Raw genomic sequence first — 20765 nt, 5'->3', positions numbered from 1 at the left:
CTTTATGATATTGGGTTGCACCTGTTACTCGAAAAGAAGACAACTTTACTTCTTGTTAAACAGCAGCTTTATTTGGCGACCACCGCCATGTTCACCATGAACATCCTGTACCACAATAACGACTCCCCCCCCGGAAACCACTCCTTTACAACAAAGGTTCCTACTCACTACTCGATATACCATAACATGTATACAGAGACAATTATTATTATTACTCACATTAGTGACTGTAACTCAACAAATTCCCTCTCTCTTAAAAGAAAACAAAAACAAAAAAACAAATGCATTAAAGTAGCATTAAAGCAGCTACGAGCAACTTTTTCGATTGTTATTAAACAGTATAAATTTAATATCAATGCATCACATCTTACCTCTAATAGTCGACGATACCAACGCAGATTAGTCTCGCTTGAAGCCCGAGTGAATCGGCCAGTGTTAGTGTGTCTGTAGCCAGGGCAGATCAGGAAGTGAAATGAAACGGTTTGCAGCAGCCACTTCGGCCATAACCACAAAATAACTTCCAAAAAACCTGTTAGAATATAACGAGAGATGTTCCCGCGAGTATGCGTGGCGTTCACATTGTTTATGTTATGTTGCTAGGCAGCGCAAACGGCGTAAGAAGGCAGCTGCGTTTCACTTCCTGGTTTCACTTCCGCGTTTCACTTCCGGGTTACCCGGTCCGGTCGCTCTAGAGAGCCCCCTGTTGACGCGAGTTTAGACAGACTATAGACTTAATAATCACCTAAGGGAGCAATCTCAGATACACACGGCTTTGGTCTCGTCGACTATTAGAGGTAAGATGTGATGCATTGATATTAAATTTATACTGTTTAATAACAATCGAAAAAGTTGCTCGTAGCTGCTTTAATATAACAAGTACTCAACTAGAGCCATGTGGCCTCCCTTGTATAAAAAACAAACATAAATGCAACAAGTCATAACATTTGGCTCAAGGATAGAATTTTGTTCTTACTCAAGTTTACACTGCTTTGAAAATGAGAAAACCAAAAACAGGTGACTCAAAAAAAAAACTGTTCCTAACCAAGTTCCCACTGTCCTTCACTAAGCGCCTTAAGCAGTAGGAGAGCTGATGCCCCCTTTTTAGTGAGACAGTCCGCAAGTTGTTCTTTGGTATTATACCAAAGAACTCGCTCAACTTTCTGGGTGTGGATAAGTTCTTTGATACTGCTAATTTCGAGGCGAAGTCTTTTCTCTGTGACTGACTTTGTGGACTTCAGTGCATCAGCCAGTGAATGATTATCTGTGACACATGTTATCGGTGTAATGTGTTCAGTGTCCCCAGTAGTCAGTTCAGAGAAGAGAGTAGCCAAAAAGATAGCATTGTCAATCCCATCTGACATTGCCAGTGTTTCACCTGCAAGAGTGCTACGCACAACCCTCTTGACTCTCTTTGACTGCCAAGAAAGGGGTGATAACTTGCCATTCTCCCCCATTAGAAGAATCAGGTGTCCTCCCTGAGTGCCACCGTCAGAGAGATTGCCAAAAGAGGCATCACTGAACACAATAATCTTCAAGGCACTATCTCTGCCCAAGTGTTGGAAGTTCAGTGCTACCTTCTTGGACTTAATTTTACACACAATCCTGTTTGCTTCATGAATATTATGAACAGTTGCATTTTTTATGCCTGACGCCAAGTTGCTGGCATCAAACATTACATCAGGCCTACTCTGTCGTGCAACCCAGAGGATTTGGCCTATCTTAGACCTGAGCTGTTCTTTTTCCTTCTCACCAAGAGCTGAGTCTTGTTCTACAGCCCGTGAAGGATCTATAGGTATGGGCTGCATATGCTGGATGTATGTTTCCTGGTGTATTTGCACTTTTCTGTCTACGCTCACAAAGTCTATTCCCACATAACAAAAGTTGTCATGCTCTTCACGTCCAACTTGGAGTGCAGACCTGAGCTGAGGTATCACTGTTGTGGAGAAACTATGTGTGCCCCCCCATATGAAATCATCTACATGGCAGGCAAGAACCCCAGTCACCGCATAGTCCTGATCTAGCCAATAGAAAACAGCTGGATCAACCTGAGACATTTGTCCTCCTGCTGTCAACACTATTTCCTTTACTCTGTTGTACCAGTACAGGGAGGCGTCGGCCAGACCATACACACACTTTTTCAGTTTCCATAATATCCCTTTAGTCTCAGCCTCAGGAGGGGGTCTGATATAAATGTCACGTGATAGTTGCATTCCCTGCAGAAATGCAGATTTGATATCCATAGAATGGAGTGGCCACTGTCTTTGACAAATCACGGCCACAAGTAGCCGAAGAGACTCTGTAGCACATGTGGGTGAGTCCTTTTGCAGCTCTGACACCTCTAGCTCCTCAAAACCTCTAGCTACAAGCCGTGCTTTAGGTACAGTCCCAGTGAGTGTCTCTTTGAGGGTACATACCCATCTGGTGGAAATACACCTCTGTCCCTCATCATTAACCTCGTCATACACACCGTTATTATTCCAGTTCTTTATCTCCTCATGTTTTGCCAAGTTAAAAGAGACATCCCCCACCACAAATACATCATCACTTACATCAGTATCAACATTTGTTTCTACATGCAGGTTCTCTACGCTTGAGATATCAGTTGAATCTGTAGTGCCTGCAACATTAATAGGCTCAATATACAGCAAGTTGTACCAGTTTTTGTATTTACCCGTGGCTTTGCCTGCACGCCCCAAGACTTTAGCTGTGTGCAAAATACCTCTGTCTTTATCTCTGTATTTCACAATTTGTCCTGGTTTCAGAGTGACATCTGTTCCCTGCTGTGTATCACCTGCATTGTCATTTGTGTGATGCTCTTCTTCGTTCTGCACGCTAGTGGTTATTCCTGGCGGCTCCATTTGACTCAGACCTTGTTGCACCTCAGTTACACTGTCTTCTGTGTCCTCTATGTTCTGTGCAATCTCCTGTCCTTGGTCAAGGTCTGTGTCATTTTCGGTATTTGTGTTATGATCCACATTTTCTGTATTCACTTTTCTCAATCTGAGATAATGCACCCTAACGCAGGTGCCTCCGTGTCTGACAAACACCACTGCGCCGTCCTGACCGATGACAACTCCTGGTCCTTTCCACTCGGGGCAATCCACTCTCTTGTAGTACACTTTGTCTCCACTTTCATATTTTTCATCTGTATGACGTAGTTGTTTCCGCAGCGCTCTCCGTATTCTTTCTGAGCATTCTGCTTCTGTAAAAGCCTTCCTCGATGCATGTAAAGCAGATATGTGTTTTGCCACCCATTCACTCTTTGTCGTTCCTTCTAGAGCTGGGGGTTTATCTGTCAGTACAGAGGGCAGGTTGGGGTTTTGTCCAAAAACTAATTGATGCGGACTATAGCCATGGACACTTTGCATGGTGTTTTTGGCCATAAGAGCCCAGTCCATTGCCGTGCTCCAGTCACAACAGTGGCTTGCCTTCACTTTCATGATGATCTCAGTGAGTGTTTGGTTGTGTCGCTCTAGAAGTCCATTGCTCCATGGGCTGTAGGCAGCTGTTGTCTTTATTTCAATGCCAAAGTTTTCCGCCATATCTCTCACTTCATCATTGTTAAACTCTCCCCCATTGTCGCTAAACAGTTTCTGAGGTGGACCATGCACACTTATCCAATCATGGACAAAATGTTTCACTATTTCAGATGACTTCTTTGTGGTCAGAACGCTGCCTGCACTGAACCTGGTGAACTGATCAATAATGTGGAGATACCACACACCTGGTTCAAGTTCATGCAGATCTACAGCTACAGTCTCATTGTACTGAGATGCCAGTGGTAGACCAACAGCAGGCTTTGGCGTAGTTTTACTGTATCTTTGACATATTTCACATTCACTTACAATTTTGTGAAGGATGGCGTCACATTCTGTATCTTTATTGCCTGAACTCTTCAGAAGCCTCTGGAGTTTGTCGGCTGAAGCATGAGCAAATTGTTTATGAAGCTTCAACAACATTTTCTGCTTTGTTGCTGAGCTCATTTCTTCTGTGATTATCAGAATTTCATCCTCACATTGGCTTTCTTTCTGCTCATTTTTCTTTTCTTTATTGTCCATGATGTTCACACAATAGTGACCAGAGCTTGTAAATTCAAGTTTTACAGGTTTGTTAAACATGACCGCTTTGTCATTTTCCATATCTAGTATCGTCCCTGCTCTTTTCATGGAGGCTTTGCTCAAAAGTAGGGATGGGCATTTCTAGCAAAAACACTATTCGAAATTCGCTGGCCAAAGTCGACTTTTAATCGAAATTCGAAAATTTAAAAAAAAATGTAAAAAAAAAAAAAAAAAAAATTTTTTTTTTTTTTTTTACATTTTAAAAATTTTTTACATTGACATTTTCGAAAATAAAAAACTGTTTTGACAATCATGAGTGGTTCATTAAATATTTAGTAGGCTCAGGTCTGAGTGCCAAAGGGGTGCCAAAGTCACCCCCTCTCCCTCTTCATGGGATTTCATCCGCCATTCATTTTTCCAGAAACCTTGCTTAAAATGCTTATAAAAATTGTTTTACTTGCTCAAACCAAGCGATTCGACTATACTTAGAATCAGGGGAGACAATGCAACATTTCACAAAAAAAAAAAAAAAGTTTTTTTTTTTTTTTTTTCGAATTTCGATTTTCCATAATAAAAGTCGACCTTGATAATAACAACGATTATTCGAAAATTCGAAATTCGATGCCCATCCCTACTCAAAAGCAGTGGAACGTTAGCTGGGACTATCTCTGTTTCAATATGACATCTAGTCTCTCCAATCTTTGTAGGAATATTTAACTTTTTAGTGGAAAATACCACTTTTCCATCTCCAAACCTGAATGGTCTATGACTGCGTGTTTCTGTTTTCCTCAAAACATTCACCTCCTTCTGGCTTAGTCCAGCGCTGTAGCTATCTAGCCATGCTTGTCCACACACAGTCCGTGTGCATGCTGTGTCGATAATTGCTGATCCAAAACACTCTGCCAGAAATATCTCTGCTTCAGTGACAGGCTCTTTTGTGTACAGAGTGATGTTAACCTCCTCTACTGCTCCACCATCTTCAGTTAGCTTGACTTGCTCACCTTTATGTGGACAGTCTTTGGCCCAGTGAAACGTGGATTGACAAACAGCACACTTTGATCTGCGGCCGTACCTGTCTAGTGGGTTTGTGCCAGGCAGTGGCATTTTTGGTTGATCTTTTTGAGGCCATGACTTTCCCCTCTGTCGTCGCTGCTCCGTCATATATGCTGATTCTTGGTTAATTCCCATGCTGGAGACAGGCGCCTTTTCTCCAAATATCCTCTTCAATGCTGACTTCATCGATGCAAAAGTCAGTTCTGTACATGCTGTGAGAGCTAACTGTCGGTCTTTTGTGTCCAAGCATGCAGTATCAAGCAGTTTGAACGCCAATACTGCGTCAGGAAGTTCCATCTTATATTTGCGCATCCGAGAGTAACGTTGCTCAAAATCAATTATGTAGTCTAGCATGGATACACTACCGTCTCTCGTAATCCGGTCGAAGCTCGAATACGCTTCATATGTTCGGTCTTTTTCTTCTTTTAGAAACAAATTGTCAAGCTTCGCAAGTAAAGTCTCCATGCCAGTGTCGGCATCCAAGTCATCTACCGGTATTTCCATCGCCGTTTCTCTCGCTCTCCCCGACAGCGCCAAAACCACAGCGAGCGCTTGCTTGCTCTTCTCCAGCTCCGTAACTCTGGTCCAAATCGCAACCTCATTCTTCCAGCTTTCATATGGCTTCGCTTCATCGAAGCCAGGCGGGACTCTGTAGTTGTTAACCATCCTCTGCTACCATGTTACTCTAAAATAAGACAACTTTACTTCTTGTTAAACAGCAGCTTTATTTGGCGACCACCGCCATGTTCACCATGAACATCCTGTACCACAATAACGACTCCCCCCCCGGAAACCACTCCTTTACAACAAAGGTTCCTACTCACTACTCGATATACCATAACATGTATACAGAGACAATTATTATTATTACTAGGGATGCACGATATATCGGCAATCATATCGGTATCGGCCAGTATCGGCCGATTTTTTAACATATCGGTCATATCGGTATCGGTCAGATGTTGCAATGTTAATATCGGTTATCATTATCAGCCAAATTCTTCACATTGATATGAAATAATGCAGTAAATCTATGATTTATGGGCTTTTCCAAAGGCTTTGCAAATAAAGAAATGCATAACTTTTTCAAATTCAGTGTTAACATGTGTTTTTCAGTATGTACAAAATGTGATGATCATAAAAATGTGGTTTTATACAGATCATATCGACATCGGTAAATATCGGTTATCGGCCATAACAGCAATGTTAATATCGGTTATCGGCATCGGCCAAAATTTTCATATCGGTGCATCCCTAATTATTACTCACATTAGTGACTGTAACTCAACAGCACCCCTGTTTTTGGACAATCAATATCTGACTTATGTCATGTTAAAAATCATTCTTGAAACTATCTTCCTTTTAACTTGCATCTAAGTGGATTTAATAGCTGAAATCAGTAAGATCATAGCCTTCACCTGGATTCAATTGTTCCACCTATTTCATGGATGGATCTCATGATTCTGTGACTCGGTGTGTGTGTGTGCCAGGGGGCGGGGCCTGTCTGTGCTTCAGTACAGTGTGTGCCGGGGGGCGGGGCCTGTCTGTGCTGCACTACAGTCTCTGCAGTCAGCATCTGGTGGCTTTAAACTCCCTCTGCTTCAGAAGAGGCTAGCTTATAAGGAAACTGTAGCAGGATGGGGAGCCTGGGTCTTACAGAGAGAGGAGAGATGGAGTGGTCCATTTACCACTCAACACACACACACACACACACACACACACACACACACACACACGGGGAGATCTATGTCTACACACATACACAAATACACTGAGTAGCTGTTATTTACTTGAAGCCTAGTCATAATAACCACAATTGGTAGTGTTGAAGGAGTACAGAGTACTAGTAGAGCTGTTGGATGACTGAGACATTTATCTTATATTTATCTGCAAAGCCTTTGATACATTGAGCCAGATTGTTAGCACCAATCGTCATGTTATATGCCATTCATATAGTGTATGTATACCATTTGGAAGAGCAATTAACTAGAGCTGCATGATAATTGCTCAAATGAGAATCCCAATTATTTTGCTACATGTGATCATGATTATTTGTGATTTGTGCTAATGTTCCATTCTTGCCAATAGTATTCTACAATCATTCTTTGTGGAAACTAAAATCATGATATAAGCTTAGTGAGTAATTGTGCAGTGCTACCAATAACACTGGCAGGCTTTTATGATTTGATGTGCTCTATTGAATTATAGCAGGGCTTCTCAAACTCCGGACCGAACTACAAATCAATCCGGACCGGGCCTTGTGTCACATTAGTGACCGACGACGTGTGATTGAGCATTTAGTTTATGCCATATTTTTTTCAAAGCGAGGCGGGTCGCCAATCACGTCTGCAGCAAACGTTCCCCACCTTCAGAAGGCGGCCATTAATGTGCTCACCATGTTTGGTTCCACATATCAATGTCAATCTGGATTTTTCAGCATGAACATTGTAAAAAAAACTCCTACAGTAGCAGTTTGACCAGTGAACAAATCAGTGCCCAAGTGCATGCTCCGTTTCTCCACTGATCGAACCCACTATTGAATGTGTGTACTTCAACTGATGTTTATGTTATGGACAAGTTATCAACATTGATTTATGTTCGTGTGATTTACTGGACCTTTGAATTTGAAAAATTCATAAGTGGACCTTCATTAAAAAAAGTTTGAGTGCCGCTGAACTATATTACACTAAACCAGACCACATGTAATTAGACAACAGGCTATTCAGACAGTGAGGTTGTGCTCTGTCGTCCACAGGTGTGGTTGGATCTTCTGAAGCCCACACTGAAACAGATCAGACGTAAGTAGCCCACAGACTCTCTGCTCATCAAACCATGTCTGTGTTGCTGTGCTGTTGGGTCCGCTGGAAAGATAATTCAATTGTTTGATTCTACCAGTGAAATCTAGCCAATAGAGAGTAAATACTGTGGTTCTTTATATTTAAGAGATATTGAATGAATCTCAGTCATTTTATTTTTTGCCAAACATAAATATAGAGTGCCTAAGTCACGTCCCCTTCCGGGGTTCCGCATGGGACTAGGAAGTGAATTTCCCCATTCATTTTTCCATTGACGTTTTGTAAAATCCTTATAAAAAGAGTTTCGCTTGGACAAACCAAGCAATTCAGCTACGAGATGAATCACGAGAGACCATAAAACATTTGACTCAGACCCAATCAAACAAATAAACAAACAAAAGGGGGGAGGGGGACACTTTATTTTATTTTATTTTATTTTATTTTATTTTATTTTATTTTATTTTATTTTATTTTATGGATTTTACAAAACAATGGACAAATGAATGGGGGAATTAACTTCTTAGGTCCCATGCAGAACCCGGAAGAGGGGGTGACTTAGGCACTCTCTACCTTCTTTCTGTCTTCTTCTGTATCATCCTCTCATCCCGTCCGCCTCTCTTTGGATCTCCCTCTCTCTCTCCTTCAGGGCCTAAAAACACCATCCTTCGCTTCGTGGTGAAGTTCTTCCCTCCCGACCACACACAGCTCATGGAGGAGCTGACTCGGTAGGTCTTCACGACACAAAAACCACACCTATCTGAAGAACTTCTTAAATTAAAAGACGCTTTGTTTTTCTTCTGGTTTTGTCCCCGGCCAGAGTGCTTTCAGTCAGTCTTCAAACGGGCTCAGACAGATTTATAAGTGCCATTTATGGTTTACAACTCATCCAAACAAAAATCAGAGGCCTTGTTAAACAATACGTTTGCATCTCTTCTCATGCTTTTTCTTTTTTGGTCTCAGTCTTTTGCTTTGTTTGGTCAGCCGCTTACCATTTATAACACATTCATATCCACATACCAAGACATCAAAGGGGGTGAAAAAATATTTTTCGCAAGAGGGTTTTTTCCCTCGACCCAAACAAGAAATGTAGTCACTCATCTCGGAAACAGACTCATGAAAACATCTGTTGTTCTTGTCACAAGGACCAGTCAGTTTAAGGCCCTGACTACTACTAGGTCTCACCCCGTGGTTTTGGAAATAGGGGGTTACTCTGAAAAAAGAGTTAACTTTGTTACTCTTGAGGGCGTATGTTGATGTTTCAGTCATGTGTGCATAATGCCTCTTATCCTTGATGGGGTCCCTTGAGACTGAAAACAAGACTTCATATCACGACAAAATATCATCACACCGGCCGACCAGAGGCCCTGCAATGTCAACGCAAAAGATGCACAACATTTTGAAGTGTATTCCACTGACCCTGTCCTGGCTTGACTCCAGCGCTAAACAGGAAGCGACCACATGGCCTCTTTTCCTTTTGTTTTGCTGTGTCGAAGTGCTCCACTCTGCCTTCAAACTTTCCTTTGACGCACCAGTAGATTTCCTGCCTACCAACACGAGGGTCACAGGTTCGAGTCCCCGTGTTACCTCCGGCTTGTTTCGGTGTCCATACAGGCACAATTGGCCGTGTCTGCGGGTAGGAAGCCGGATTAAGGGTATGTGTCCTGGTCGCTGCACTAGAGCTGCCTCTGATCGGAGGACCGCCACGATAGCAGCGCCTATCTTGTCTATAGCGGTCACCTTTGTTGTTAGGTCCGACGCACCTGACAACAGCTTGACAACAGCATTAGTCCCGCCCGTTACGCCATTTGTTTGGCGCTGATTGGCTTATCATTAGTCCCACAGCGCTCATTGGACCGAACCGTTTTTCAACATGACAAACCGCTGTTGCATGTCTGTTGCATGTCATGATGCCAAAGCAGAAGCAACGCACTCTGTGGAGTGGGCGGATTGAAAGGTCTGAACCCAGGCAAATAAAACCTGCCTCACTCCTTCAGTTTCATTAGTGTGGGTTTGAGTGGAGAGTTTCATTGTCCCATGGTCTAAATACTTTTCCACTCTGCCAAGAACAAACATCTGGTGGAGACACTCAATCCATGTTTTTTTTCCCTTTCTTTTTTCCGCATGGTCATGGCTATATAACTATCTTAAATATTGGCTCAAAATATCGGCTGTCAGCAGCTTTATGCCAAAGATATCATATATATATATAGGTATTCAAAAACCCATATCGGTTGAGCCTTATACCGACATCAGAAGACAGCAGAGCCAGGACAGAATGTAACATCTATTTATTAATACAAGTATCCTAAACCTGGGTAATATTGTTATGTAAATTGGAACCAGTGTCTTTTATTTTATTTTATCTTGATGTAAGCTGTACTTGCACAAATGTTTTGCAGACAGTATGCTGCTGCTACAGTTTTTGTGACTGTTTTTTTATACTACTGCTTTATTTATCTTCTTTACTTTTACTTTTACTATACGGAGAGAAGCCAAATAAAATGAAATGTTGTATCTGAGTATAACTACACTTGTACCTGAGTATAATGACAATAACAATCATTCTCATTTGGATTCTGAGAAGTGGCAGACGGATGGATTGAGAGACAGATATTGCACTAACATATTATATATATTGCACATGTAGTTCTGGATAAAAAGCAAAACAGGAAAGAGATTTTAGATCATAATCTGTGAAGCTGTGTAACTGATCCTTGGCTTGAATCTCCACTTGTCCTCGTTTTCCAACCGTTTTGGTTTGGCTGCTTTTTTTTCTCCGTTCTTTTTTCTCTCTCTCCCTCAGTGCTACTAATAGAATGACACTCTAAAATGACCCCTGTACTAAAACAATGACACTCTAAAAGTCAACCATAGCGAAGTACCAGTCTCCATGACAAACTACTAATACAATGACACTCTAAAAGTCAACCATAGTGAGGTACCAGTCTCCATAACAAACTACTAAAACAATGACACTCTAAAAGTCAACCATAGCGAAGTACCAGTCTCCATGACAAACTGAAACTACTAATACAATGACACTCTAAAAGTCAACCATAGTGAAGTACCAGTCTCCATAACAAACTACTCGAACAATGACACTCTAAAAGTCAACCATAGCGAAGTACCAGTCTCCATAACAAACTACTAAAACACACATGGGCAAAATACAGCCGCGGGCCGCATGCAGCCCTCGGGCGCCATCTGTGTGGCCCGCGATGGAATTGCATTTTATTTTTATTTTTTTGTGCACCTGAACGCAACATGCAAGATACCCGCTGAATAAGTGTCCAAATGTTCATGCCATTCTGGCCAATACTCCACTTCTGTTATAGCATTTCAGTCTGCAATATGGAATATCTTTCAATAATCTTTATGACTAAAAGGCTACATTGAAGTAGAAATTTAAATAATTAACTCATTGGTTTTGGATTTATTTAGCTTCAAGAGTGCATTTTTGTTCGTGTGACCCTCAACACAGGCTTTGAGAATCCCGGGCCACTTACTGATACTTATGCTTAAATTAACCCACTCATATTCTGATTTATTTCAAGAAAAACATTTCGGCTACTGCAAATTCTAATTGGCTGGTAACTTTAAAATCTAGCAGCCATATTGGCAGGTGGTCAAAAAAGTTAATTTCAAGCCCTGAGAGCAGGTGGTGACATAGGAGTGAGTGAGAAAAGGATCAAATATTGGTGGTTAAGACTGAATAATGACATCACAACTGTTAATTTAAAATGAGTTATGAGTTAACCTGGCTTCAAATGCCCAAAATTTCCCGCGCTGGCGCCGTTTGGCCCTCAGCAAAACCTGGTAGCGAGGACATTTTTTGTGGCCCTCTCTATCATCAAAGTTGCCCATCCATGGGTTACGGCATGACAATATTTGTTTGGCCGCCGGCAACAATCTGGGTTTCTCATGTGGCCCCCCATCAACAATAGTTGCCCACCCCTGTACTAAAACAATGACACTCTAAAAGTCAACCGTAGCGAAGTACCAGTCTCCATGACAAACTACTAAAACAATGACACTCTAAAAGTCAACCGTAGCGAAGTACCAGTCTCCATGACAAACTACTAAAACAATGACACTATAAAAGTCAACTATAGTGAAGTACCAGTCTCCATGACAAACTACTAAAACAATGACACTATAAAAGTCAACCATAGTGAAGTACCAGTCTCCATGACAAACTACTAAAACAATGACACTCTAAAAGTCAACCGTAGCAAAGTACCAGTCTCCATGACAAACTACTAAAACAATGACACTCTAAAAGTCAACCGTAGCGAAGTACCAGTCTCCATGACAAACTACTAAAACAATGACACTATAAAAGTCAACCATAGTGAGGTACCAGTCTCCATAACAAACTACTAAAACAATGACACTCTAAAAGTCAACCATAGTGAAGTACCAGTCTCCATGACAAACTACTAAAACAATGACACTCTAAAAGTCAACCATAGTGAAGTACCAGTCTCCATGACAAACTACTAAAACAATGACACTATAAAAGTCAACCATAGTGAGGTACCAGTCTCCATAACAAACTACTAAAACAATGACCCTATAAAAGTCAACCATAGTGAAGTACCAGTCTCCATAACAAACTACTAAAACAATGACACTATAAAAGTCAACCATAGTGAAGTACCAGTCTCCATAACAAACTACTAAAACAATGACACTATAAAAGTCAACCATAGTGAAGTACCAGTCTCCATAACAAACCGTTTGAATTATGCATGAAGAATGAATTATTTCACTCTAAATTGGTGTGCTGTTCTAAAAATGCCATGGCGTCCTCTCACTCCAGGCTAACTCTCTGAAGCCTCATTAACTTTATTACAGAGGTAATCATGCCGTTATAAAAAGGTTTGGTTGGACGTCGCATGGAAAGGTGCTGTGGACTATTAATATCACACACACACACACACACACACACACACACACACACACACACCGTGCATGTTTGCGCTCTTAATATATGCCTCTGACAGCCAGTCTACACTTTATTATTATAAGTGGAGACCCTGCTGAATTAGCATGACGCTGTTTAAAAAACAAAATGTGGGAAGAGGTGGGGAAAATGGAGATTTGTTCTGGTGAATGATAATAAATAAATAAATAAATATATATATATATATATATATATATATATATATATATATATATATATATATATATACATATACATATATATATATATATATATATATATATATATATATATATATATATATATATATATATATATATTGCATATATTGCATTTTACTACTGTTTATTTTATGCTATGTTGTGTTCTGAGTGCAAGCTACTGTAACCTGTCCCAATTTCCCCCCGGGGATCATTAAAGTCTTTCTGATTCTGATTCTGATATATATATATATATATATATAGTAATATGCACTAATCATTTGGCATACAATGTTGATAGCTGTACCGTGACATTACTCAATTTCGTGCAACTGCAGACGTGTGTTCCACTAACATGTGGATTAAGACCAAGTTAAGTCATCCTTTATTTATCCCCATTGGGAAATTCATCCTCTGCATTTGACCCATCCTCTACTAGGAACCTTCGTAGAACTAGGAGCACTGAGCAGCCACAGTGCAGCGCCCGGATTACGCTTCAGTAACTGAACTCGGACTCTTCTTTGGTGACTCAGACTCGAACACTGGGGACTCTAGACTCGACTCAGACTCCATATAGTGACTTGACCACAACACTGGACTGAAGTGTGTGTGTGTGTTCGTGTTCATGTCTGTTCACTTCATTCCCTTCATTGTTACCCTCAAACATGACGAGTCCTTCCAATAATGTTTGAGTCATCAATGCTGTGTGTGGGTTTATATTTGTGTGTTCTTGTGTATATGTACGTATCTTATTATGCAAGTATGCTTCTGTGTGTGTGTGTGTGTGTGTGTGTGTGTGTGTGTGTGTGTGTGTGTGTGTGTGTTGAATCAGCATTGTGCTGTCTTAGAGCTAGTAGGTTTTGATTGAGACCAGCTGGCCTAATACACAACAGTATTATCACTGAAACACACTAGACCACTTTATGATGCTGCCTCTGCAGACTAAAGTGAAGCATCATGACTTAGCAATGTGTGTGTGTGTGTGTGTGTGTGTGTGTGTGTGTGTGTGTGTGTGTGTGTGTGTGTGTGTGTGCGTGCGTGCGTGTGCGCATGCGTACGTGTGTCAGAGGTAACTCTCCTTGAGGTCCAGAGCTCTTTTTAAGTAGCCTATTAATCATGATTAACAGGAAACTGTTGAGGGCATTTTCTCAATTAAGGAATGATTTAAATCAATGGATTAATAATATCAGTATCAGCTGTGTGTGTGTGTGTGTGTGTGTGTGTGTGTGTGTGTGTGTGTGTGTGTGTGTGTGTGTGTCACTGCCAACAGCTTGAGGGTAATTGAATGGCTTTTTAACATTGTTAGCTGTTGAGTTTATAGGTTGTGCATTAAGCTAATTACCTTCCCCCTCCGGTCTCCCCTTCTGATACTCCCCCCCCCCCTCTCCCCCCCCCCCCCCCCCCCAGGTATCTGTTTGCCCTTCAGATTAAACACGACCTGGCCTGTGGTCATCTCATCTGTAACGACACCAGCGCTGCTCTAATGGTCTCCCACATCATTCAGTGTAAGTGCAACACACACACACACACACACACACACACACACACACACACACACACACACACACACACACACACTCCCTTTGTGGTTTATTCAAGAAACGATTGCCTTGGCCCTCTTTCTGTATTCCACGATGCCACCAGTTCCACCAAGCACTCGTATCTCCATCCATCTGGAACAATCATATGTTTATATTGCATCTGTGATCTGACTTTGACCTGCCGGCACCTGCTCATTCCTGTTGATCTCTGGAAGCATTATTATTCGTGCGGCGTGTGTGGACGATATAGTATTTCTGGGTTTTGATTCAATCATGCGGACAGCGGGCAGGCTGCGGCACAGCATGCTAAAGAATATCACTCAGTCGCCATGGTAACGGTCTGTGCACCTATGGGTGGTACAGTATGAGGGTGTGTTGTCGGTGATATTGAACAGATGGCGACACAAACATCAGCACACCCCCACCTGAGCTACAGTACAATAGAATGAGGTGGAGTGGAGTGGAAATGAGTAGAACTGAAACCATTAGTCGATCAACTGAACATTTATTGGCAACTATTTTGAGAATCGATTAATCGTTTCGACAATTTTTTTAATGGAAAAAAACCCTAAAATTATCTCGTTCCAACTTCAATATTTTCTGGTTTCTTTAGTCTTCTATGACAGTAAACTGATTATCTTTGGATTGTTTACTGTTGGTGAGGACAAAAGAAGACATTTAAGGAGATTATGTTGGGCTTTGGGGGAAAATGTAAATTTTCACTATTTTGTGAAAAACATTTAGGCCACATGTGATAAAATAATCGACAGGTTAATCGATAATGAAAATGATTGTTAGTTGTACCTATACAAATGAGGGACTGTAGAAGAAATGAACTGGAGCAGAGCTGCAAAAATAGACCCTTCTCACGGGAGTCATTTTGTGTCGAAAAGGCAGGGTAAACACACGCTAATGAGGGTTTCAAACTTCCATGATTGGAATTTGCAAACCCTCATTAGTGTTTTGCTTGTTTTGCTAACCGAGATTAAAGGGTGCAGTCTCCTTACTCTCACTCATGTCCTCTGCTTTTACACTCTCCATCCCTCCATTGCCTTCATTCACTCATCATTCTATATCTTAACCTCCCCCTTCCTCCTCTATCTCTAATATGCAACACCTCCTATTTACATACTTCTCTCCCCAACTCCTTTCAACCTTTTCCCCTAATTTCCCCTCCAAATAGGCTAAACGTTGCATTCTCTCTCTCTCTCTCTCTCTCTCTCTCTCTCTCTCTCTCTCTCTCTCTCTCTCTCTCTCTCTCTCTTTCCATCCACCAGCGGAGATCGGGGACTACGACGAGACCCAGAGCTGGCAGCATCTCCTCCACAATAAGTACCTGCCAGACCAGGACGCCCTCAGGGACAAGATCACCGACTGCCACCGCAAGCATGTGTGAGTGAACACACACACACACACACACACACACACACACACACACACACATACTGTACATGCATGCGCGCGCACACACATGCAGATACACAGTTCAAGGTACATAGACATCTTTCTCCTCCATTTCTCCCTGCTGTCCCAGTTGTTGCTCTACCCCCTCTGCCAATCTGGGGAGAGCCGTAGACTAGCACATGCTTCCTCCGATACATGTTCAGTCGCCAGCCACTTCTTTTCACCTGACAGAGAAGAGTTTCCCCGGCAGTACGTAGCGCCTGGGAGGATCATGTTAAGGGCTCATTATACTCAAGCAAGGCTCCGCGAGGCAGAGCTCCGCGAGTCACGTGTGGACCTCGCGCTGGGGCAAATGCTTTTTTGTTTGTTGTTTACTCACCTAATTTGGCTATCTTCCAAATAATCCAGCCACGTAACTAACGCTACGTCCATTCATGAAAATAATGATGGGACATTAATGGTTTGTAAAGTGCCACCACGCGCCCACTCACACATAGCTAGATGATCTGGATCATGAGCTGCCAGAGTTAAACAGCAGCCGCTTTCGCTATAATGCGGTTCCTATTCACCTTATGTAGCCACGCCCATTTGACCCGGTTCTGTGGCCGTCCTACGACTTCCGAGTAAAAATAATAATAAAATAAAATAAAAAATGGCTGCGCTGCTCCAATATCATCTAACTCTGAATTAACTAATAATTTAGCCAATTGTATGTAACATACCAAATAAAAGCAAACGGCAATGTCTAAGAATGCAACGCCATGTAACTGGCTCGTTAAGTCTCGCATTCCAGGGAATTACGTTAACATCTGCGGGTCTTTATTGACGTTAATGGCTCGCGCTGCTATCGCGCTGCCTCGGAGGAGAGAAAACTATCCGAAGCTTTCTTTGTTGGAGTCCAGGTATGTTTTACAAGAAAGTGCTCGTCATTGTCGACGATAACGTTATCTGACCTGGCTAACAGTGGATACTCGCTTGCTTGCTGTGTACCGGCTCAAAGTAGTAGGCTACGTTATTTATTTTACCCCTTCACTGTCCGCTCCAAAAACAACTCTTTTATTTTGCGCCGTGACCGCCGGAAGTGTTAGAAGGACCCGGAAGAATTTGGTCCACTGTAAGGTCTGAACATAAGGTGAATACCGGGGGCCGAGATGAATATGATACGGACTCGCGGGAGGGCGCGTAGGCCGGCTAATTGTTGTTTAACATGCAGGCCAACCGGCTAGGAGCTGGTTATAATACGGATTCCACTGCATGTTAAGAAGTGGCAACACACACACACACACACACACTACACCCAACCCATGCGTCATAAATCTTATCTCTTTATCCACAGTTCCTCCGATGTGTGTGTAGTGCACACACATGCACGCACACACACACACACACACACACACACACACACACACACACACACACACACACAGACACACACACACACACACACACACACACAAATCTAATCTTTCTCACCCACAGAGGTGGCTATCTACAAACAGCCCTTGGCACGCCCTGTATGCCTCTGGGACCACACACACACGCACACACTCTCTGTACCATGATTTCACTTCCTCAAATGAAGGTGCAGTGATTGACACAGCAGTGTATCTCAGGAATTAGTGCTTCCTGGACAGGGCAACTTGTTTCCTTGTTTTGGATCCAGCATCTCTGCAGATGTCAAATCGTCTAAACGCTCTCTTAACCACAGAAGGCTTTGAGGCAGCCTCACACCATCTTGCCTTCACGCTGCACACATGCCCATTCTCTTTTGGTGGGTACCCCCCCCCCCCCTCCCTTATTCAGGCCCATCCCTTTCGCTGCCAACACAGGAAGGAAGTGGCTAATTCAGCAGCCTATACAGGAAACAGGAAGCTATTTTCAGATTTCTGAGGAAACAAACCTTTGTGTGGTCGATTTGTTTTTTTACTGTACCGGTATTTTTATACTGTATATGTTGTGCTGTCTGCCCATCTATCTTGCATTAATTATTATTGTAAAAGTACAGTTGGCACCTTTTTGTTGCTATTGATTGGCACATGCAAACAATGAAAGCTATCACCACCACCACTTGATTGAGAATAGTGATTTGCTTAAAAGTTGACATACTGTACTGCTTGGCACAGTATGGCACAAAAATAATCATTGTTATTATCTCAAGGGTGGTGGTTATCTCAAGGCGCTAGTGTGGGATAGAGATAGAAATAATTAAATTGATTGATTGATTGATTGATTGATTGATTGATTGATTCCTCTCTCCTCCACAGGGGGCAGACACCAGCAGAGTCAGACTACCAGCTGCTGGAGATCGCTCGGCGGTTGGAGATGTACGGTGTTCGCCTGCACCCAGCCAAGGACCGAGAGGGCACTAAACTCAGCCTGTCTGTGGCTCACACCGGGGTGCTGGTGTTCCAGGTAAACACCTCAGAAATATCTCCCTTCATAAATAACACATATAACCACTTCCCTAGTCTCGGTTCCCAGACAATTAGAGATCTCCGCCTACAAATCGTCTGGGGGCTTCTTGTCAAAAAGTAGTTAAACTACCGCTAACAAACCTACACCCCTTTGTTACCGGACATGACGCTCTCCCCCATTATCCTCCATAGTGAATCAAACTGGAGATACAGAAAATCACAGAGAGAAGTTTGTAAAACCTTGAAAATGATGTCCCAAGCAACGTAACATTATTGGATTCTGTTTTATCCATTTACAAGCATACGACTTCTGCATGTCACCGCCCCTTCTGCACGAAGGGCCACCCTAAAGACTATTTTTGTGCCATAAATTATTATTTTTACATTCAAATTGTTTCCACCCAGTTTTAACAATGAAACCTGGGAGAAAGTTCTCCGTCTCTAGTTGAGCAACGTGGATAGAGGCTGAGAACTGAGTCTACCACTTACCTTAAACTCTAAAATGCTTTTGCTTAAAGATTAGATCTAGGTTTCCTAAGTCTGATCTGAATTATGAAAAAGGAGTGTTTAATGCTTTCTGGAAAAGTGGTATACATCATGTTTTGTAGCTGTGGTTATTGCGCTTCCGATTCCATGCCTGTTCCTGTTTGGGTATAGTTTTGGTCCTAATACAGGTCGTGGTTTTAAGTTACTAAAACATGTTGTAGCACTTCAGCAGTTATGAAATCGGTTAGCCTAAAAATAAACCCATATACCATAAAAGCAGTAAATTCTAAACGGTGGCTTAATCCTTGTTTGTGGTTTTTCTTGCTGTGGTTTGCCACCCCTGCTGAGTGAATACTGTAACACAAACTGAGGCAAGGTCACAGAGACCTATTTAACTGCATTTTCAAGTTTAAATATAGTTTGTACAGCAGAGCTTCAGTCAGCATTGCATTATATTGCGTTGCATGCTATAATGAAGGGCATGACCTATTTAAACCCTCATAGCTGACGCAACACTTTCTGGCACCTAGCTCAGTTTGTCAGGTTATAAGATGCAGCCTCTGTTGACCCGATCTGACCCCAATCTGGACCTGTGCCCTAATCCTTCACCATGATGTCTCTCACAATTGTTCAAAGATTGTTCGAATGTTGAAAATGTTGCTGATATGACAACTTGCTTAATTAGTTCAGGAGGTTTGTGGTGAGCCTCCACCCAACGTTGGCAATGTCTTAGCAAGAGAAGAATGTGCTGTTTAGTTGAGTTTGTGCTGAGTTATTGGCCCAAATGGGCTGAGTAAGACATGGCAGGAGCTTAAAAGTCCATATGTGTATCTTGGATTTCTATTCATCAAATAATACACACTGTAGCCAGGGTGTGTAGGGTATATTATTGCATTATTAGTATTAATCTATCCTTGGAAATACTGTTAGGTTGAAGATGCCAGCAGCAGAGATGATAAGGAGGAGAGATGCCAAAGTGAAACAGCTAAAGATTAAATAAATCTTAATTTTCCATTTGAAGGCTGTTCTCCAACCTGTCCAATTCATTGTTGTATGATGACACTGGTGAGTGTTTCCTGAAGGTTAAGCAGCCTTTCGCCCTGTCGTTCCTCCATGCAGGGGTACACAAAGATCAACGCCTTCAACTGGTCCAAGATTCGCAAGCTCAGCTTCAAACGCAAGAGGTTCCTCATCAAGCTGCGGGCTGACCCCACTGTAAGTCCATACAACACTTCCTCCCTTCCTTCTTTTCCTCCTTACCTTCCCCCCGCCATCTATAGTCACGTCTGTCTCTGCGTCTTCCAGCAGAACGCCCACCACGACACACTAGAGTTTGCCATGGCCAGCAGGGACTGCTGCAAGATTTTCTGGAAGATCTGCGTGGAGTACCACGCTTTCTTCAGGCTCTTCGAGGAGCCCAAGCCCAAACCCAAGCCCGTCCTCTTCACCAGGGGCTCCTCATTCAGGTTCAGGTAAAAGTAACTGGGACTGAGAAGACAGAGGGAAAGGAAAGGGAAGACTTAAATATAATGTGCTTTTGTCTTTCATTAGTTTTTCATCATCATGTGTTCTGTGCCTGCAGTGGTCGGACCCAGAAGCAGATCATCGATTATGTCAAAGACTCAGAGTTAAAGAAGATTCCATTTGAAAGGTGAAGCTGCCTCCTTCTGATTGGGTTTGAATGTCAAGTTGTCACAGCCCCCATTTGGCTCGAGGCAAATATGCAAATGAACGCACTCACAACAACAGACCTCACTAAATAGATAAAGATATTGATTTTCCCGACTAGCATGCATATTTGTGTGTATCGTGTGCATTAGCCAGGGTATGCTTCTCTATGCACATTCATTAGTATATCACAATATGACC

General features: G+C 42.2%; 1 protein-coding gene across 3 annotated transcripts in view; it reads left to right on the top strand.

Moving 5' to 3' along the window:
• Positions 1-20765, top strand: part of LOC310772574 (FERM, ARHGEF and pleckstrin domain-containing protein 1-like) — a 135072-nt gene that overhangs the window by 73099 nt on the left and 41208 nt on the right. For 2 of the 3 annotated variants that reach the window (XM_083632406.1, XM_083632404.1), the window contains exons 4-11: positions 7867-7909; positions 8553-8631; positions 14459-14556; positions 15870-15984; positions 18261-18408; positions 20016-20111; positions 20202-20368; positions 20479-20547. In XM_083632406.1, coding sequence (XP_083488532.1) covers positions 7867-7909; positions 8553-8631; positions 14459-14556; positions 15870-15984; positions 18261-18408; positions 20016-20111; positions 20202-20368; positions 20479-20547 — 815 coding nt within the window. The remainder of the gene's footprint in view (positions 1-7866; positions 7910-8552; positions 8632-14458; positions 14557-15869; positions 15985-18260; positions 18409-20015; positions 20112-20201; positions 20369-20478; positions 20548-20765) is intronic. The other variant, XM_083632405.1, reaches the window with a different exon arrangement.

The sequence above is a fragment of the Poromitra crassiceps genome, assembly GCF_964638095.1.
Source record: "Poromitra crassiceps genome assembly, chromosome: 3".
Taxonomy (NCBI): domain Eukaryota; kingdom Metazoa; phylum Chordata; class Actinopteri; order Beryciformes; family Melamphaidae; genus Poromitra; species Poromitra crassiceps.
The sequence above is the reverse complement of the archived record's forward strand: the minus strand, read 5'-3'. Positions and strand labels throughout refer to the sequence as shown.